This window comes from Chlamydotis macqueenii, chromosome 1, assembly GCF_036417535.1.
Source record: "Chlamydotis macqueenii isolate bChlMac1 chromosome 1, bChlMac1.mat, whole genome shotgun sequence".
In the NCBI taxonomy this organism is placed as follows: Eukaryota; Metazoa; Chordata; class Aves; order Otidiformes; family Otididae; genus Chlamydotis; species Chlamydotis macqueenii.
This window is the reverse complement of record NC_141556.1, coordinates 139,151,556-139,174,319: the sequence shown is the minus strand read 5'-3', so window position 1 is coordinate 139,174,319 and position 22,764 is coordinate 139,151,556. Positions and strand designations below refer to the sequence as shown.

General features: G+C 39.6%; 1 protein-coding gene across 2 annotated transcripts in view; it reads right to left on the bottom strand.

Annotated features, from left to right (window-relative positions):
* Positions 1 to 755: 755 nt before the first annotated feature.
* Positions 756 to 22,764, bottom strand: part of PUDP (pseudouridine 5'-phosphatase) — an 81,735-nt gene continuing 59,726 nt past the window's right edge. For both annotated transcript variants that reach the window (XM_086768403.1, XM_086768412.1), the window contains exon 4: positions 756 to 1,155. In XM_086768403.1, coding sequence (XP_086624529.1) covers positions 979 to 1,155 — 177 coding nt within the window. In that variant the 3' untranslated portion in view covers positions 756 to 978. The remainder of the gene's footprint in view (positions 1,156 to 22,764) is intronic.

Here is a 22,764-nt window from a genome sequence, read left to right as displayed (position 1 = left end):
AGGAGGCTGTGGCCCGTGGACGGCCCGCTGGAACAGCCGTTCTGGAGAGACTGCACCCCGTGGAAGAGATGACCCATGCCGGAGCAGTTTCACGAAGGACTGTGGTGTATGGGTGGGACCCCACAACAGAGCAGGGGAGGAATGTAAGAAGTTCTTCCCCCAACCATGAAGCAGCGGTGTGAAACAACACGTGATGAACTGACCGCAGCCCCCATTCCCTCTTCCCCCCTGTGCTGCTCGGGGTGGAAAGGTAGTAGAGATAATGTTAAGTTTGGGAAGAGGGAGGGGTGGAGGGAGGTTATCTTGTTCTCTGTCTCTTTATCCTGCTGTCTGTAGTAATAAATGAATAGTTTTCCCCAAGTTGAGTCTGTTTTGCCTGTGACGGTAACTTTAAGGATTTTCTCCCTGTCCTTATCGCAAACCTCGAGCCGTTTTTCCTTATATTATCTCTCCCCCTATTCTCTCAGAGGGTGGGGGAAGCAAGAGAGAGACTGCGTAGTCTGGTCCCGATCGGGGCTGAACTACGACAATGAGGAAACAGATAAACATGTTGATAGTGATAACTGTATCAAAAACAATGTAATGGGATAAAACTCAATCCAGAACAGATTTCTGGTTAAGATCTAAACAGTAAGTCATTTAAGTGGAAATAGAACACAAAGCTTCCAATGCAGTTACAATAAACTGTCTAAATGGTTTCATAATATTCCCAGAAAACATTATGATGTACAAAGAATAGGGCTGGATTCACTTCACAGGATGAAACACTGCTTTAATTTAGCATTTATCACAAGGACAAATCATAAACATTCCAATCAACTTTCAAAGGTACTGTGTGGAAGACTTGGTGTTAACAGGATTTTTGTGTTCTAGTTTTAAGGAAGAGAGGAAAAGATGCAAAACAATCATAAAACCATAACAAAATTTCATTCCACTTCCCTGATCTGCAGTCAAGTGCATGTTCATAGATGTTAGGCATTAATCATATGCTGGTAAACCAAACAGTTCTGGTTTGAAATCCTCCATGGAGTTCAGCAGTAGTGTTGCCTCCTTTTTAAGATCTGGATCTAATTTTTCATCTGGAATCATAACCACTTGCATTCCTGCTGCCAGGGCTCCTTTGACTCCGAGTGGTGAATCTTCAAACACAAGACACTGAGAAACAAGAAGGTGAGGGGAAAAAATTAAACAATATTATTATAATGAACTTGTAATCTTTTGTTTTAAAAGAGAGAATGATCCCAAATAAAACTTTATAGGAAAGCTAAATTCAATTCCAGGCTTAGACACCCCTACTTAGAACAAAGGCAAACCTCTCAATTCAAACATCGGCATGTTAATTAACTTTAAATTTATTTCAATTCAAAAGAACTTCAACATGAGTACTTAAATCCCAGCAACTGATTATCCAGGTGTTCCTAAGTTATTTGCTTTCTATGGATGGATTTAAGCACATTCTTAAAATTAAGCAACTTTATAAGCAGGCAATTTAACTCTTCAAGACCATCTACACAACCTGCAAAATGGCAAAAATAGGGCTTTCACTTACAGGTGTGGCATTTCCTACATGCATGAGAGGGGGAAGACTACACTACCTAGGTCAATATTAGGACTTTGGATGAGTGCAAAGTAAGACAGAAGTCACTTGTCAGAAGACTGCTGTCGAATACATGCCCTATTTGCTTAATTCTTCCAAAGCAGCGGTGAGAAAGAAAATCAGCAATTATATTGGAAGGTTACTTTTAGAGCAGAGAGAGCTTAGTCAGGTAAAAGTTCCATGTCTTACAATAGTCACAGTAAGTCGAGATCACAGTTTGGAAGTAAAGTTGTTAAAAAGAATAAATACATTATTTATGTGAATTTTGTAATTTAACATCAGATCATTGAATAATAAATATATAACATAAATAAACATGTAACAAATCATCTAGTTTGAACTTTTATATAAGAAAAGATAATGCTTCTGAAGTTAATTCCAGAACGTATATAATGAAGCATCTCTTCCTGACATCACTCAGTCTTAAGTTTGAATTTTTGGCCACAGACAATCCAAAGCAACCCTTGGCATCCAACCATCTGAAAAACTCTGACCTACACTGCCAAGTTTTTTCTAACACTTCTGTAACTCAGACTGCATTTATTATCAATATTATTAGCACTTGCTACTACTAATACCAAAAGTACTGCCACAAGTAATTTCAGGAATTCAACACAGATGTTGGGATGGTTAGTGTAATTTTCCTTACTCTTCAGACAGTGCAACTCTGCTGTATCACAAATTTCTCTCTCATGCATGAAACCCTTCCCTACACTCATTATCAATCTACCAAATCCCTTCCTACATACCCAGGATTGATTTTCTTATCCTTTTCTTCACAATACAATAGACTGTGGCAACTAATACTGAATGGGTATGAGTAACGATTTGCTTTAACTTTTGACTGAATTCAGATATGACACCCCTGGAGAACATATAACAGCATACTTACTGCATCTTTTAGGCTCTCTAACACACAGCTGTTTCAGCAGGGAAGACTAGGGATGCATAATGTTTGTCTGTTCTGTCTGTGCTCTAAGAAAATCAAGTTGCAACCTGCAAAAATGTTATGTTCAAAGAAAATATTTTTGCAAGATGTATTAAATATCTGCACTCTATATACCCATCTGTATCAGAGAATATGGAAGAGGAAATGAACCTTTCTTTCTGCTTTCTTTTCTTTTAACCATATTGATTCTTGCCCATCAGCATGTCAGCAAACACTGTCTGCCAAGAGAAAGTAAGAGGTGCTTTCTACCTTGCGTGTAATAAAGTAAAACTTAATTAATGATTTTTAGCGAGCCAATGGAATCACACCAATCTCTTTTGTGCTCATTTCCTTTATACAGTCACTAAATTCCAGTTTGAATAATGTGATATTTTCAAATGTTGATCATTATCACTATTACTAACTACAAACATGTAACCAGTTGATCCTGCAAAGTTTGAAAAAACTGCTGTTAGAATGGAAGCACGGTTCTGCCTACAGGCTTTGTTCTTAACAATACCTTAGTTTGTGACCTAAGCACTGTGAGGACAGTAAATGAAACCCTGATAGGCTTTGCCTTTTGAAGAGTAAGCTTAAATGTTGCACAAAACAGCATTATCAAGGCCTTTCAGAAACCTTTTCTAATCCAACCCATACAAAGAAATGTACTTCACTGCTTTGCCTTGAAAGACCTAATTGACTTCCATGATGTCACTAAGCTTACTGTACAAGAGGAGACGATGATTATGGAAGGCAATATGCATAATGAAAAGCTTAACTAATTCCCTGGAACCAGAAGCAATTAAAACTCTTAATTACCAAAGAAGCCAGGCAAATGACCCATAATTACAGTGGCTTTAATGTTACAGGAAATAAGTGTATTAGGTCTTCCTCCAGTCTTTCTTACTACTGACAATTATCGTCAACAGCACAGCAACATTTTTAATGGATGACGAAAGGTTTACAGAGATTCACATACAAAATGGATTTATTAACTTTGCTGCACAGAGATGTTATAAGCTGTTCACTGTCATGGCCCACCCACATACTAAATTTAGAGACACGAAAGCAGCCAAGTTCTTCCTCATTTTATATAAGTATTGCAACATCAGCATCACTCCAACTGAGAGAGACAGATGAGATTTATACAGACTTCAGCTGAGATTCTGCTTGCTTCTCTGCATTATTTCTAAAACTTGTGTCACTGATCAAGACTACTGCTATGAGATCTCTCAAAAGGTGATACTAATATAGAACACTTCTCATTTTAGAATGAACTAGATGCTTAAAAAGTAAAGTAGTAAAGCATACAAATTTACATGTCCCTCTAAGAAGCTAGAAAAAGAAAAATTAGTAACTTAACCAAAGGAAGAAATAATAAAATCACTGCAGCACTTAATGTCTTTATCTTCCTACATTAAATTTAAGAATATAAGAAAAGAGTGTTAGTTAGACCCTTGGTACGTACAGCAGACCCTCTTCAATCTATATACTGTAAATGTCTGGATGCAATATTTATGTACTTAACAGGGATATCCATAAGTGTCATTGCTATTAGTGATACTCAAGAAGTCTGGAAGGCGGAAAAATTAAAACTAGTTTTGAAATTAAGTTTTTGAAAAACCTGTGTAAATAATACAGATGCATGGGGAGTACTTACCGAACAAATATCCTGGACCACATATGATACTACTGTATCAATTCTAAAACAGAATGGTGAGACTAAAGATGGTGTAACTTATACACAAAGAACTCATCTGTAGATTAAACACTACCACCTATTGTTCTATAAAGAAACAATGAAAAGAAAATTTTCATCATCTTTAAAACAGTAAATATAGCCTCAAATTCTTACATATTGTACTAGAAACATCTTCTCTTTGCTGGTTTTGGTCTGGTCTGGTTAGGTCCTTAATCTCAGTGAAATCCTTTGCAGACATGGGGACTAAACCACACATTTTAGCATTTTGTCTTTGAACCAGAGTCTTACTGCTAAGATTATCGAGTATTTCATTCCCTTTGATAAAAAGAGTGAGAAGAAAAAAAACCTAAGTGTTTGTTAAGTCCTTCCTTTTCTTCCACAAACATTTTCTTGTAATATATTATTATTTTCACATTGTATTCTCTATATGCTTCACAGGAAACAGCTACTATGGAATTGATGAGAAAATATTAAACTTCAGTTTTCTTTTTTTTCCCCTGTTATTATTATTACATTTACTTTGTGGTTTGTTCAAATTGAAGCTAACATGGGCAAAATATACTTTAAAAAATTTCAGTCTCATTGAGTCTTACACAGAACTAAATTAAAACTACCCTGTCTTCTGAGGAACTACTGACAGAATGCCTCTCCCACCATGCGTAAAACCTCATTTCAAAACCACAGCATGCATGTACTCTAACTTAAAAAAAAAACAGAACAGAAAAATAAAAAGGCATTCTCAGGACAGAAGTCAATAAAAATTAAAGACTAATAATGCATTTTATTTTTCTCTTCTGCTGAATGAAAGCAAAAAGGGAAAGCTGGAATTTTGAGGTTTCAAATCACGATTTCAAAAAGGGCTGGTAAGACCTCTGAGAGGTTATCTATACGTTCATTCTCCAGCTTCTGAATAGACTTTTCTGTCCTTGGTGAGAAGGGACAGTAGAAGCTTGTTGTATCCTCTGTCCTCAAATGACACAGAAACATTTGGTATCAGAATGTGACATACTATGTTTGGGACTTTTTACAGATTGCATATTATATTCCTGTAACTTATTTATTTATCATTTATTTTTCTCCTTCATGATCAAATCAACTGGTCAAAAGCACGATATATTTTTTGTAAAATCTGCACTCTGGAAACATTTGGTCACTTCATACATTAATTTAGGTATACACACACAATGAAGCCTTCTATAAGCATTTAAGGTCTAATTCAAGTTCCATCATATCACTAAAAAATATCCCCATTGATTTCAATGGGCATCAAAGTGACCCCCAAAACAGGCTGCAGGAAGAAATCCACCAAGTACAGCCAGCTCACGTTGATTTCAGAATGACATTGTTTGCAGAGATGAACAATCTCTCTCAAACCCACAGCTAACTTGTTGACTGTTCACCTCCAAAAGTATTTTTACTTTCGTTATTGCGAAAAACTAGCTCATACTCTGTGGTCATAATTCAAAACTAGGTAGTATCTAAGAAATAAATTATCAGTCTGAAAGATACTATGACTGCAATCATGGTTTTTGTTTTGTTCAACAACTTTTGTTTCTTTTTCCTTGCTGGCTCAGTTTTTTTCAGATTTTCAAAATAATTCCACTACTGACCAACTATGTTACTAGTGTGAGTCACCCAGGAATTTTCAAGAACCATCATATAATTCAGAAAACAACACAGACCATCTATATCCCTTAAGAAACGTTGGGATGCTGAAAATATGCTGTTTATAATTTATGGGAGGTTGTGGAAATACACAAAAAGAGAGATGAGACACCATCCACTTCACTAACATGTCATAACACAGATGCTCGGCTATTTTTTAGGTAACTTGTGTTCTCTTTTTTCCTACATTTTCATATACAAACTACCTAAGAAAATGTATTTCTGGGTGACCCATTTACCACCAGAGTTACTTAAACATTATTGAATAAATGCATTTTAAGTAGCTACAGTATTTGCAATTTTGGCCTCCCACTGTGTTAACTCTCCGAAGAATTAACAAAAAAACAATAATGAAATAACTTGATTAATGTTTCTCTCCTAATCTTTGGACTTACACTCTTTCCAGAAATAGTTGGAGAAAGTCTTAGTAGCAATAATGAATTACTCTTCATTTTATTTTAAGCACATATACCAATTTGACTAGCCAGGGATAACGGAATCATACTAAATATGCTGTTTAAGAAAGTCAAACAGCTTACAGCTTCATGACTTATTTCCATTAAGGAAAAGGAGGAGTAAGCCAAGGTGTTTTTAAGTGCTATAACAAATGAAGAAACAAGCTGGAAATTTATAATCAAATGAATTAAGCATTAGAGTATCCAGAATACTAACTACCAGCCACCATTCCTTATGATTCAATGACTCATATTAAGAACCGTATGGAAATTTTACGCACACATGCTTTTTGATCCAGATTTTTATTAACTTGCTACATGGAGTATGTTACAGACCAGTACAAGAATCAAAGTATTTACCAGAAGACTTAGAAGATAAATACAAAAAACCATTAGCATAATTTAAAAAAAAATGAAAAAAAAGGAAGTGTGTTACATCTGTACATAATTAGATTACTCTGCTTTTTCAGCTCTTGCATAAATCCCACTTTACATTTCAGCCCACACCAGCAGCTGTTCTCTGACAAACCAGTTCACAGGACATTATCTTAAGGTAGGCCAGAACGAGTAAAACAGTTTGGATGGGGAAAAGGGAGGAGAAATTTCAAATTTCTTGCTTGTTTTCAAGACTTGATCAAGTGAAAGAAAGTGCTTCTGTGAGTGACAGTCAGACCCAGACACAGTGGCTCTGTGAGGCAGGGAGAAGGTCACATTTACATGTGGGGTTACTCTGATCATTCCGGATGGCTGGAGCACTCTTTTCACAGAGGATTGTGTGTTTAGAGGGCAGCACACTAGGAACTTTGTATGGCAACTTGTGTTACAAGCCCCAAGAAATTCCCAGGCGTTTCTGAAACAGTGTCCAATTATCCCGGCAGCAGAAATCTAACTCAATCAACTGCAGCTTAGATTTGCCATAGAAGAGTATTGTTCTTCTTCGGAGGACACAAGGCAAATACTCAAGATGATCTCTGCTGAGGCTCCTCATACTGTGTAACATACTGGGGTTTACACCACTTATCTCTAAAAGTGGCCTAAACAGGAATTCTGTGCAATGAAAAAATTAATCTGTGTTGTCTTCCCTTACACAGAAGTACCTACTCTAAAACCACTGACTTCCTTGACATGTAATACACAACACATTCAAGTGACTGAATCTTGCATGCGGAGATCAGAATCATAGGATTATTTATACTGGAAGGGATCCCTGGAGGCCATTTAGAAATACCCTTACTGAGTCCACGTCCAGCCAGAGCAGGCTGCTCATGGCCTTGACCAAGTGAGCTCTGAGTATCTTTAAGGCTGCAGATTCCACATACCTCCTGGGCAACCTGTTTCCATATTTCAGCACCCTATGGTGGAAATGGTTTTCTGAGCATCTAGCAGGAGTTTCTTGTGTTCCAGCTTGTGCTTGTTGCCTACTGCATGACCACTCTGTACCTCAACGAGGCTGTCCCCATCGCATGAGCAAACACATCAGAGATATGAATCAGGTACATCCAAAGGAGAAGCTGTTTTGATTAATCCTAATTTTAAGTTTCAAACTGAAATTGAAAGTACGTATGAAAAGTATTTCCTGCATTTTTGCCACAGGAAACGTCTACAAAGTCACAGGTGCAGCACAGCACAGTAGGCTGATGATGGCAGGTACCCTGCCTGTTCTGTGTAACTGGACATCACCACTTCCCTATAACCAGCTCAGCAGGTGCTGCAGAAGGCAGCTGATTCTCATGGAGCAATCAATTTTTTTTTCAAGTGGCAAAACTTTCTGGCAATAGTTTCTTCTTGTTCTATAATGTTTCATTGACCAGTGTTATTTTCCCGCACAGAAAGACCAGCCTACATACTGAAATGTACCTTAATCTGATCTAAACATCACCTTAATTATTGCATATTATTTGACAGAAGTGTTAGTAACAGCCCACATACGCTTCAGACACAAAGTCATTTCCTGAGTTCTTTGATAAAGAAAGAAAGGGTGAGAAGAGGCATTCACCTTTAAACAAGTTTTAATTGGGAGTGAAAAAAAGTCATGGAAAAGGTCTGTTTTTTCTATTCACTACAAGCTTCTCACTGAACCGTACACGGCACAGTGTCACCGGTTTGGAGCGACTTGGTGAGAGGTAGCTGTGTTACATTTTAATTCTTCATTATCAGGAAGAAAAGTGGTTTCCTTTCAAACTTCAAACAGTCAAAAGTTATCTTTTAGAGAATATTTAAGATAAGTACTCCAAGCATAAAACTCCAAGCATGAAGCCACAAACTAGTACCTTTTAGTAAACCACACAAAACACTAACAAAATTTTAATTATAATTTTCTACATATTTCAACCACGGGAAACAAATACTTATATTAAAAATGGCAATTCTCTGTTCTCAATATAGAATTTCTAAGAGGAAGGTGGACAACAAAGTACAGAAGTAAGTTGGAAAAAATATTAAATCCTAATTTGTTGAATTTGGGTAAACACTTGAACTGAATCTTAAAGACTTTCTGTTGGAAATTGGCTTTTGTACCTTTTACAAGAAAAACAATAAACCATTTTTTATTACATTGCTTGGAAGAATAACTTAACAGCCCTGGTTTCACAAACACCAATAGAACGAAAGCAGGAAATTAAAACTAGTTTTACTCCAGTACAAATCAAAACCAAGAACAACTCCTAAAATCTTTAAAAAATGTAATATCTTGGAAAGTCACATCTCATAAGAGGGTTAAAGAAACAGAAGAGTCAAAGAAGAGGAATAAGCTTAAAATAATCAGCACTAGGAAGAACCATTAGAATCTGAAATAAACACACTATTTTGAAAAAGGAAATAAATTAACAGAGATACAAACTTATAAAGCTTCAGATTTCGAAGCACAATTGTATGAAGTTTTGACTCTGGGTCATTTCAAGGGACATTTGCTAAAACAGAATAACTTCAATGTTTTCTTTTGAACTCATTGATATTCAAAGTACTATTTCCACTAAAATATGAACTTGTAAAACAGCAATAGTATTAACAGTAATTGTTATAAAATTAGTCTTACATCTATGCAATGATAATATGTGCTTCAATTTAATGTATTTCCATCATATGCCATTAGATTAAATTCCATGTAGACGTTTAAGACAAAAGCAAAGGTGACCAAATTAGACAATTTTCTCCTAATCAGCCTCCTAACCTCTTCCTAGAAGGTAGTTTCAAAAATAGCTGAGCCAATTTCATTGCTAGCAATGAAAGGTTGCTTCTTCCCTCTCTTTCTTTAATCTCCTGTTAACATATGTATGCTTCCATCTGTCTCCTAGTGATGGGTGTTGTGTTTGTGTGCCCTTCTGTGAATCAAATCTGTACCCTAATAGAAAATTATTCTCCTATTAGGCTCATAAATGGGAGAACAACCATATAACAGCTGCGAGTGAACAGGAAGACTGAAAAGGAACAGAAATCCTCCTTTTGGAGCAGTGTTTAATCATAGAGGTGATAATCCCTTCAATCTACAGTCTTATTCCTGGCATGCCTTGCATTTGCTTCAAGCAGATCGTATGTTTAAAACCACCAAGTGGTTGTGCAAAGTTTTGCAGAACCTGCTCTTTCAACACAAGCCCAACTGTGGTCATGGGACTACAGGTATGAACGTCACAATTCCAAAATTTATTTTGCCATAGCAATCTAAAAATATCACATTTGAAATGAAATGCCTCATTACATCTATAATCAGATCTATTTCAGTAACTGCCCTCATGGTTTCTAAAGATGATTTATCAGTCTCTTAGTGGGCAAAGCTGCTTTGACTGTGCAGGTAAACAGAGCTCAGAACTCAAAATTGCCTACAACATTTTCTCTACCTGAGAAAGTATTTCTGTGTGATAAATACAGTATTTCTAAAGAACAGGAAACCTACCATCAAAAGTAACAGAATTAACAATAAACACCTTATTTCTACATATACTATGTATGATATACCCTTTTTGAATTCTTTATTATGAGAAATAATTAATTCAATGGAGAGCACTGTCTTAACTCTGAATGAGGGATTAACCTTAAGTGCACAGCAAGATCCACCAGATCAACACAATTATTATTGGTAGAAAATATGTGTTAAGAATATGAGGAAAGTTAAAAAGGAAATGTCAAAATTATTATTTTAAGAGTTCAGTAGAGAAGTAATCTCTGTCATATTAATCTCTAGTTTGTTTTTATCAGCTTGCTTTGTTTATTTTAGGGAAGCAATAATTATCCAGGTATTTCAAGCTACGAAAACTGTAAGATGGAAAGTCAGTGAATATCAAGCAGTTTTATGTGAATCAATCACTAAAACAGACTACTCTAAAAAATTTATTTCCACTGTAAACTCCAAGTTCAAATATTTCTATAAATATGAAAACTAATACACTCTTAAAATGAATTCACACGTAGAAAGTTGTTTAAGTCTTAATCTCCTGTTGCAATATATTTCAAAACATTTCTGTCAAAATTTCCCTAATAATATCATCTAGCTATTTAAAATACTAGAAACACTTTTTTTTTTAAATGCATTGATGACCCATTTACCAAGCTGTCCCTATTTTTCTATTAGACCAGCTCTGCCAGATAAGAGAATGCTACTAGCTGCCTCAACCAAAGGCTATCGGTTCTTATTTTGACTGAAGCATGCTTACAGGCAGAATAACCAGTCATTTTCAGTGAAAGGAATAAGAGGCATAAGATGCATGTGAATGCTTCAGAGTAAACAATGAATAGAAATAGAAAAACATGCTTATTTAACTCAGTGTAGGTACGACTGTGTATAAATACATGGTGTATATATGGCCTCTACAGAGACAGTTTCTTTCTCTGTGGCCTAAGGCTCATGCAGTTTAATATATATTAGAGCAGTAACTAACACAGCCATGACACTGGCTTAACATTAACATTAGTTTGGGAATACCAGCCATGGTATCAGCAACTACTAACTATGCCTGTCGCACAACTTCTGACATTACTAACTTCTCTGGGGTGCTCAGTTCTTCAAAGAAACAAGTTTATCATTATCTAGGTTCTCATCAGCTTTTTCTTAATATCATTTTTATTTAAAAAAAAAGCTCTCATCTGTATATTTCAATCAGAAATAATGTCCAGATGTCAACAGGGTATAAAGCTAACAGACGGCAGACTAATTTAAAAGGAAAACTACCACCTATCTGCTTGTAAATCAACCTCTCATGGAAAAAATCCTCAAAACACTGCAACAGGCCATATGCTTAAGTGAAAACTACTTGCTCATCCAACATAATAATGACTTTATATTAAAAGTGAGAATCACCACTTACCTAACGAATCCACTGATCGGAAGTATCCTGCATTTACTGACTTTCAGCAGTCTGAGTGAGTCTTTGGAAAAGGGATGGGTGCTGATTTTCCATTTAAATGAAACGTGTCCATTTGTCTGTGACTGTTGGAATTGTTACTCTAAAGCTTGCTGTCATGTTATTGTGCTACTATGTTATAGATTACAGGTGCCAACATATAATACACATACACACACAGAAAACAAGCAAATGCTAGAAAAATCTCATATGGACTCACAGAATCACAGGATCCCAGAATGACTGAGGTTGAAAGGGAGGTCACCTGGTCCACCGCCCTGCTGATGCAGAGACACCTACAGCTAGTTGCCCAGGACCATGTCCACACAGCATCTGACTATCTTCAAGGAAGGAGACTCCATCACCTCTCTGGGCAACCTACACCAGTGCTCGGTCACCCTCATGGTAAAAAAAAGTGCTTCCTGATGCTCAGAGGGAACCTTCTGTGTTTCAATTTGTGTCCACTGCTTCTGGTTCTGTCACTGGACACCACTGAAAAGAGCCTGGCTCCGTCCCCTTTGCACCCTCCCTTCAGGTGTTTATATACACTAATAAGATCCCTCCTGAGCTTTCCCTTCTCCAAGCTAAACAGTCCCAGCTCACTCAGCCTTTCCTCACACGAGAGATGCTCTTTGGCCCTTAATCACCGCTGTGGCCTTTTGCTGGACTCCCTCCAGTAGCTGCATATGTCTCTTGTCTCTTGTCTCAGCCCCAGAACTGGACACAACACTCCAGGTATGGTCTCACCAGTGCTGAGTAGAGGGGCAGGATCACCTCCTCCAACCTGCTGGCAACGCTCCTCATCATCAGCCACCTTTGCCACAATGGTACATTGCTTGCTCATGGTCAACTTGGTGTCCACCAGCCACCATAATTATCTTTTTGAGTGTATGAAATCAATTTGCTTTTCTTTCCTGTTCAAAGTGTGCAGCCACATTCAGTGGTGCAGAGCCAGATGTCACAGTAATGGAACTTCTACATTTAAAGGTTTGAATGACAAATGTGTAAAAAATACAGACAAAACGTATTGCTAAGTGACCATTAGAAAACCTATGATGAGAATATAAAACACTCCATTATGAAGAGCCTCAGTCACCCCAATACTGATATAAATACACTTCTTCACAGTTAAGTCAAAGGCAAATTGCCTTCTCTATAAATGACTGCAGTCAACTTGCAAACAAGCACCTGAATGAGAGTTAATGTGCTTATAACACATACTCATTTTGGGAAAAAAACAAAGTCATCTCTGCCCAAGCACAGATAATCCTTCTTTTATTCTTTTAAAAATGAAATTATGTGTATTTATATATTTACATATTAGTAAGATTACCATGGCATATTGCAAACAGTGATTTTACATTGCTCTAACCATTACAACACATGACCTGATGTCGTAGTTCAGCCCTGATCAGGACCAGACTACACAGTCTCTGTCTCACTTCCCCCACCCTCCGAGAGAACAGGGAGAGATAATATAAGAAAAATGGCTCGAGGTTTGAGATAAGGACAGGGAGAAATCCTTAAAGTTACCATCACGGGCAAAACAGACTCGACTTGGGGAAAACTATTCATTTATTACTACAAACAGCAGGATAATGAGACAGAGAACAAGATAACCTCCCCCCACCCCTCCCTCTTCCCAAGCTTAACATTATCTCTACTACCTTCCCCCCGCTGAGCAGCACAGGGGGAAAGAGGGAATGGGGGTTGCAGTCAGTTCATCACACGTTGTTTCATGCCGCTGCTTCATGGTCAGGGGAAGAACTCCTCACATTCCTCCCCTGCTCCAGCGTGGGGTCCCTCCCACGGGCCACAGTCCTTCGTGGAACTGCTCCAGCGTGGGTCATCTCTTCCACATGTGCAGTCCCTCTAGAACAGCTGTCCCAGCGGTCCCTCCACGGGCCACAGCTGCCTTCAGGCATCCACCTCCCCCGGTACAGGGTCATTCACGGGCTCCAAGTGGATCTCTGCTCCTCCGTGGACCTCCATGGGTTGCAGGGGGACAACCTGCTCCACCATGGTCGTCACCACAGGCTGCAGGGGAATCTTGGCCAGGAGCTGCATTATTCCTCCCCCTCCTTCTGAACTGACCTTGGCGTCTGCAGCCGTTCCTCACAACAGGCTGGTAGATGTCTCTCAGGATCTTTTTTACATCTTATTCACTTCTCATCTCCTCTCCACTTCTTGCAGCCGGGCTGGACCGAGTCGGGCCCAGTCGGCTGCCTGGCGAGAGGCCAGAGGGTAAGGCCTGCAAGGCCCATGAGGCCTGTGCCTCCCCCTCTGTGCCTCTGCCCCCACTCAGCTCCTTCACATCTTCTCTTCTCTCTCTTTTTTTTTCTGTTTTCCCCTTCTTAAATACGTTATCGCAGAGGCATTATCACGGGACATTCTGCTACCAATCGGCTCGGCCTTGGCCAGCAGCAGGTCCGCCCTAGGCCTGGCCGAATCCACTGAACAAAGGGGAGCGACTTCTAGCAGTTTCCTACAGAAGCTACCACCTTAGGCCCCCCCTCACTAACAAAACCACGACACCTGAAAGAAATCACTTTTAGTGCAGCAACATGATCAGTTCAGAAATAGATGCTGCCACGGGTATTGGCACGAATCTGGATAAATTGATAGGCAGCTGAGTGCTACGAGCAGCATTTTGCTGATAACTTGGAAGCTTCAGCTCCCAGACAGTATATAAGGATTCCCTGGGGAAACCAGACTGCAGCAGGTATGTCAAGGTGACAAAGTATCACTGCCACACGATTCACTGAAAGATATGTTCTGGCTACCAAGTAAAATATGCTGTGACTACACAAAAAAAAAAAGGAGGACAGGCTGTCAGGTGAAGAAGCAAAAGAGAATCCCTAACATCATGATTCAGTATACAGGAAATATCTTCAAGTAATTTTTCCCCATTTTTTCCCCGATTAGAAGTTGTAGTGTTTTCTCTTTATTATATTTTAAAACTTTGTTAATTAATTTCAACTACTTCTAGTGAGATACAGGTAAGATTCATTACTGAATAGAAAAAATTTATAAATCAGATGACAAATATGTCTAAAGAGTGAGGACTGAAATTTCTCATCCATACATAAAGATTGTCTTGGGGATACATGCTCTGGATTTGCAGGTTCTGAAGGTGTAGCTAAACACATCTGTTTTGTCTTCTTCAAAGGTTTTAAAGTTCAAGTCTTAGCAAGGAAAACAATGTGAGAAAAGACATGAAAACGTCTGTTTTCTCCATTCACCCTGCATCTGCAGACAAAACACTTAAATTGGTTTCAAAGCCATAGAGAACAGTTTCCTCAGTGAAAATTAAAGTAGTAATTTAACAAGTAGTTAAATGGAATATCAAGAGATAATGGGTTAAAACCAGAAAGAAACAATTACTCTGTCTAGAACTACTGTTATTATAATCTCAATCAGGTCAAGTTTTAACTTAGTTACCAAAAGAAACAGGAAGAAAATCTTACAAAATCAAGTGACAATTGCCATTTTGAGCTTCTTCAGATTACCAGTATCTTGCATCTAGATGGAGAGCAAAGATGTTGCTCATGGCACTCTAAATGCTTTTCTCAGTCTAATGTTCTTGTGTTCAGCAGTGGCAGTGCTGCAGGCTGCCAGCTGAGGTTCTTCACTCCCACATGTTCTCCTACTTCCCTACCAACTAAAAAAGTTTTTCTCCCTGCTTTGGGTGCCTTCCTAACTACCCTCCTTGGAGAACAGGAACATAGATTTAGGTAGACAGTATTTAATTAGTAAGAAACTTTCCTTCCAAATCTTCTGTGGTTATGAAACATGACATTACTAGTAAGTCCAAAGAGCATCTACGGAGCATTAGCAGTATCTAGAGAGAGGGATTTCTACATTTTCATATCTAGAAATACATATATATGCACACACTTATACACAGACACACATTAATTTATGCGATAGAAGTGCTTGTCTTTGCACTCAGGAAGAAGCACGGCAGGAGCAACAAGGGCAGGTGAGGGAGTCTGAATCACACCCTGCCTGGCTGCTCCTAGGCCCACCACAGCAGCCATTAGCCTACTGGAAGCTCATCCCCGTGCTGCCTGATGGGGCAGGAGGCCCAGGGGCAGGGGACCCCCAGCAGCAGCCCTCTGAGGGCAGCGGTGTCCCTGGGCCCAGCCACTCCTGCTCCCAACAGGAGCCCCCGGGAGGCCATGGGGCAGGGCCAGACCCACCGAGACGCACCAGCTCCATGGGTCGTGGCACCTCGTGGGTATGGCAGACAGAAGGGGCTGGTGGGGTGTGAGCAGAGGCCATCAGCCTACGTGCCTGGCCACGTCTTCGCCAGCCAGCGCAGCCTGTCCTGTCTCCTCTAATTAAACTCCATTCCTGGCAGTTTTCCTGGGCAAGGACTAACTATTGTACCTGCACACGTGCGTGGAGGTTCCAGTGCCAGCCCTGCTGTGGGACTAGGGGTCCCACGTGCCTACAGTGCAGCACCTGCAGAGAGGGTGGGTGTGCAAGTGAGCATGCGAGCACTAATGAGGGGCATGCTGGACTAGCTGGCAAGTAGGTGAAGTAGCCTGGGAGCCAGGCAGGTTTCTATGGGTGACAGCAGAGGCAGTGCTGGCTCTTGGTGGGACAGTGTAAGCATAGGTAGCCCTGGCCAGCTCTTGTAGAGACCATGGCATGTGGGGTTGTCTGAGACCCATCTGTGTGTGCACGAGAGACTCTCTGTGTAAGGTGGTAGAGGTGGGCACAAGGATCCAGGACCACCAGATGGGCTGTGTCTAAGCCATCCACGGCATGGGTGTGGGTGAGAGGAAGGGAAGGGGAGAAGGATCTGCGCCAAGGGCTAGAGTGGGGCTGTGGCCTTGGGGGCTCATGCCTCTAGGTGCCAACAACCGGGGAGACTGGGATCCGGGGATAGCTGAGTGCCTAAATCCAGCTGCCGGAGGGATCCTCATTGCACATACATACATAGTTTGCACTAGCAGATCTTCATTCTGACCAGCCAGAGGAGAACAGGATGAGGTTGCTGCTGCTCTCTGTGCTTGTGTGAGCGCTGAGTGTTTCTGCTGTGCCGTTGTGTGGGGCTGGCACATATACATGTGTATACATGTGTCGTATATGCTCTATATGCTCGTGTGACTACTGGAAATATGTTTTCAGCCTCGCTGCTGGCTGGATTTGGGATCATGCAGCTGCAGCAGCCTCACTGCTATCGGGCTCCTGGATTCAACACATTTGTTATATACAAATGCAGCATGTATGTAGTATATATAGTTTAAAATATCTATCTGCATATATCTCTGGAGAGAGAGAGAGGTATACACACAGATGCATTTATAAAGCTAACATCAAATGCAGTAAAATGTCAAGAACAGTAACTCAGGAAGGTCTGAAGAGAAAAAGGTGACTTCCGTGATACTTTGTCGGACTGAACCAAACCCTCAGGATGATGAGGACTTGGCAGGAACTAAAACTGTTCTTCAGTTCAATATAAAAGTACCACCAGCACAGCATCAAACATGTTTCAGGAAAGCACTGATTAAACCAAAGTTAGCAGTCTTATACTGTACATTATCTGATAATGTTCAATCTAACTCAAACTGACACTTTGCCTATCTGAATGATACCTAATTGGAAAATGCATTGGATGAGGTCCTTGCTAAACTTCCTAACAGATTAAGCAAAATAAGCAGTAATTCATGTCTCACACTTCCATGTGACATTGCTGATACACACTAAAGGATCTCCAACATGACTGAATTTATGTATCTGACACAGTACAGCGTACTACTGATGTTTATACCCACTTTCCTATTGTTTTCTCCAATTGGTTCCATACCAGAAACTGTTGCTGCATCTGAAGAAGGCACACAGGAAAAATTAAGACAGATTTCTATTTTTATTCATCCCAGCGTCCTTCACATTCCACTAAAAATCTGTTTCTAAACAACTAACAAATAATTTTCCACTTTTTAAATTAATCACGACATCAATAACGAAGCCCTAAATACTTTTACAATACTGCTTCCCAAGTCTTTTAACAAAAAATATCCTAGCCAATTGTTGTTGTAGTTGGAATATATGGTAGACTTATCTTGTATGCCTGTGCATAAAAGTGACAAAACAGATGAATCCACAAGTTCAACAAAGGTGTAGGTTTGAAATCATAAATTTAAGTTCTATAACATTCATAAGCGTATTGATACGAACAAAAGCTTATGAAGTCAACAAAGGTTTGGCACTTCATTGTCTGCACCATGAACACATGTACTTGTTGAAGAACCACAGCATTTGTAAATTTTTGCCAATTATGGTGATTTTTGTTTACGCTCTCCACAAAACAAAACAAAACAAAACCAAAACAAAACATAAATAAAGGCACCTGCAAATAAAATGAGTGCCACAGTCATCTGGCATAGTACTGCGCCCTTTGCTGTATTTATAAAGAAATGCAAAGTGGTGGTTGGTTGGTTCGTTTGTTTTTGTCAGGCAGCACAAGCTTTTAATATCTCCAGTCATTCAGACTTTCAGTTGAGATTAACCTGTCAAACAAAAGCAATTTTACAACATATACAATTGCAGTTCATTTCAGCACATTTATTGCTCTGTAAACAGAAAATCCAGATTCTCCTTAAACAATCTGTGCCTTTTCTTCTCCTTGAAGCAAGGATGGCATGGTAGAGAAAGACTGACACAGAAAGAAGTACTAATGAACTTATTTACAGAAAGATATAAAAAACAAAGTTAGAAATTAAAACAGACTTCTACAGTGACTACCTCTATTGAAAAAAAAAAAAAAATCTTTGGTGCCAGTAATTTACATCAAACAAAATCAAACAGGGGCACAGAAATGAGAAACAGTTTAAATTCAAGGTGGTCACGATACTGAAAGAAGGATGGTCTTTGTGCAGCAGACGATGTAGAACACCCCCCACATTTGGGCAATATGGATGAGAGAGGAAGGGAAAACAGAACACCTTCATGTTTACTTTGTGTATTTTGTGCTATGCAACTCCCTGGCCGTGAGCTAAAGCTAAAAATAGTGGCATGTTCCTGTGTGCTTTTCAAGTCTTTAAACACAGAACCAAATGACAACTCCAGGGAAATCTAAATAATTCTGGAAGGCTATTTGTCTCATGATTTAAATGAATAGTATCTGTTGAGCAGAAGCTTGACTACGAAATTCTGTTCCTGGTTGATACCATAATTCTCAAATACACAAGGATTATGTTTGAAAAGTTCATTAGTCATTAAAAATAGGAAAGAAGAAAATGGAAGGATGACTATAAACTTCAGGAAGTCCAGCAAAGGGCCACCAAGATGGCTGGGGTTGTAGCGACTTGCCTCATGAGGAAAAGTTGAAGGATAACTTGGCTCGTTCAGCCCAGAGAAGATGCCATCAGGGCCAAACAGCAGCTGCCCAGTATCTCTGAGGACATTACTAAAAAGATGGAGACAGTCTCTTTACCCAGGTGCATAGTATATACATGAGATAATGGTCCTAAATTGAAATAGGAGAGGTGCTGTCTGATTAGATATAAAGAGAGAAGGAAAGAAAAAAAAAAAAAAAGAAAAAAAACAATCACAGCAAGAATTAAGCACTGGAAAGCGCTGCCCAGAGAAGCTGTGTGGTCTCCACCCTTGGAGACTTTTAAAACCTGCCTGGACAAGCCTGGACCAACCTGGTCTGAATTCAGTATTGACCTGCTCTCAGAAGGCTGGATTAGTTACTTTGCAAGGATCATTCCAACCAGAATAACTACAGAAGAGTTAAAACAATCTATTAAGTACCTTTAAGCATTCCTCTGCTTCACTTTTCAATTTCTGAAAGCATTAAGAATAATTTCTAGAATGCTACCAGTACACTGGATATTGACCTTTTGTACCTATTGTATGTTAGAGTAATTATTACCCAAAAGAAACTCTGCTCACACATTAAAGGGAAATAATTTATTTCTTGTACACTCCACTTCCTGGCATCTCTGCAATATCAACAGATATCTGAACAACTGAAAGATTTTTCCTACCATGAACTAAGATGATTCTGTGATAATATAATCAATACTAACTTTTGACATTTTTTTATCTCTTAGTCTATGTCTAGACCATGAGGACATCCCATTTCCTGAGTCAGGAGGTGGGGGAAGTATGTAGAATAAGGTGATGTTCCCAGATGAGAACAAATGGGACAAGACTTGTCCCAGCAGAACTGCAACAGAAAATATGGGAGAAGATACAATACTGTAGATGTACTGTAGATCCTACAGTAGAAACTAGAATCTGTCCACTGGAACTGCAGATGCATGGGCTAGGCCCCTGTGGTCTGCGGTTCCATGCCAGGGGCTGGTATTTGGTTTCGCCTTGTCGTCGACACCCTGTGATGGTTTAGCCCGAAACACCACACAGTTTCTCTCTCACCCTCCCCCTCCCCAGTGGGATGGGGGAGAGAATTGGGAAGGAAGGAGAACTTGTGGGTTGAGATAAAGATAATTTACTAAAATAAAAAGGGAAAACTACAATAATAACAGAATATAAGGATATTAAAAATATACAAAGTGAACAATATGTGTTTTCTCACCACCCGATGTCCCAATGACCGATACAGCCCGTCCCGAGCAGCGATCACGGAAACAAAACCGAGCAGCAAGCAAAGGAGCAAAAGGGAGCCAGCAAGGTAGGGGGAACAATGCCAGCAAAACGAGCAGGAAAGATGGATGCCAGGAAGGCAGACACCCACCCTCGCCTGCCCCCATGAGCATGACGTTTATGGCATGGAATACTCTCTTTGGCCAGTTTGGGTCAATTATTCTGTCTGTCTTTCTCCCAGCTTCCTGCATCTGCAAATTAGCGAGACTTGGAAAGCAGGACGGTGTCCTTGGTCTCATTCACAACAACTGGTATCATCAGGGTGTTTATCAACATTCTTCACATACGAAATCCAAAACATACCGGCTACTGAGAGGAAAACTTAACTCCATCCCTGCCAAAACCAGGACACATCCAGACCTGGGCTTGCTCCAGCCCTGGCACTGAGGACACATGGGCCTCTTCCTGAGGTCTGACTCCAGTTGCTGGCCACATAGACACACACACAGACACAGAAAACAGATGCCCTTCAGCTAGGAAAAGAGTTAGAAGTGGAATTTGATAAGATAGGACAGACTGTGAGGAGCAGGGCATGGCCAGACAAGTGTGACACCTATTTACACACATTCCCTTATTATCCCCTTATCCCTCTATTTCTCTATAATAAATTCTGAGCAATCCCAAAATGCTCTTCCCCTGCATCCTACACTCTGCCATGCTCTGGGCAGCATCTCCCCTCAGTCCAAAAGGGGATCCAGAGTTGATTCACCTTGATGGGTCTCATGGCTGGATGATTCACCCTGATGGCTCTACTGGAACAGTCCTGGGAGGGCCCAGACAGGCTGTCCCTCCCTCTGAGTCCCTATCTGGGCTCTCGTCTGCCTTTGAGACTCTTCTCCCTTGGCCTTGTGGAGTGAGGCCTCTGATCAGCTGATGGCTCCTGTGGTGGGCCTCGGAGCAGACGAGTAGGGTGTGATCTGGTATCCCCCACCTGCTATTGCCTCTCTGAGGTCTTTCATGGGTGTGTAAACGAGCTTTTATCACACAACCTAACAGCTGCATCTTGTGGCAGATCTTCCTTAGGATCTATTCAATTCTACCCAAGTTTATGCATCATACGCTGCTTGATTCCTAGCATGAAAGGCCAGGAATTCAAGTAGTTTCTTTCACAGGTCTTTATAACTAGGGCCTGGCATACCATACACTAAATGTAGAAATCAATAGGAGAAAAAGAGATGCTTAAATCAGACATCCTATTTTTTCTTTCTTCTCAATGCTGCTATTATTCCAATGTTCAGTCTCATCCTAAAGCAATACAGCACAGCATGTCACAAGCATTATTATGTCTTCATACTGCCGAGTAACTGAAATCCTTTTATTAAAATACAGCATTCTGTGATGGATTTCTTCATCCTTCGACTGACATTGAGCCTGAAGCTCTTACTAGTAATCACTTTACACAAAGCCAGATCACATCCTCAACTCAGACAGAGAAGCTAAGGACTCAATTCAGATTTTTAAAAATGGTATGAAAGCTGGTGAGACTGAATTGTTCCTGAAAAGAATGGATACATTTCAAAATTTCTGAGAGAAACTACACTGGAGGTCTTGTCTGACTTATGGAACATTTTATTCAACCTTCATTAACACTGTAGTATTAAAACAAAATCCGTTTCCAAGAACATCAGAGAAACAAGAAAGTTATTCCACTGAATATTAATGATCTTAAAGGAATTTAAGGCTGTCATGTACTAACACCACAGCTGTAAAGAAGAGCTGTAAATAGTACGACATCAGTAAAACAGTCTTCCAGCAGCCTACTCAAAGTCAGCCACCATCTATCAAGTCTGGTTGCTCTTCAACTGATTTCTAAGATGATAAGAAAAAAAAATCAAAGGACAAGAGAAAAGGACAGTAATAAATTGTCCAAATGCCTTAGAATTACTAGTTAATGCAAGACAGAATAGAAGATGAAACTCCGACATCAGTGGTTCTAAAAGAAAACCTCTCTGAGAGACAAGCTAAAGCACACATTTGCAGCTGACTCTTCTTTCCACTATCTTCATGAGCTTTTAAATTTAGACATGTAGTACCCTAAATGTTTGAAGAGTTTTTGCTGTAATGTTAGCCCTGTCACATCTACCAATTCCCTCGAGACAGAATGCTTACCCTCAAAAAACTAAATGCTTTTACTATTTCAGTATATACATCATTAACTTATCTACTGTTTCCTCATTCTTCATCTACACTTCCTAAAAAATGTTTGGGAAAGCGTTAAGGACAAATGGACTACTGCGCACTATTAACTCTTCATAATTTATAATGAAGCTATATAGATTATTTAATGTAGTCACAAATTCAAGTTTTAATTTTCATCTTCAAGGTCCTATATTATCTTACCCGCAATCACTGTATGTTTTGGTTTTATTTCCTTCTACTCCCTAGACATCTTCTATCCTTTCAGTTAATCGCATTCTTTATCTCTTTCTCCCACTTTCAGCAGTATGTCTTATAGCATG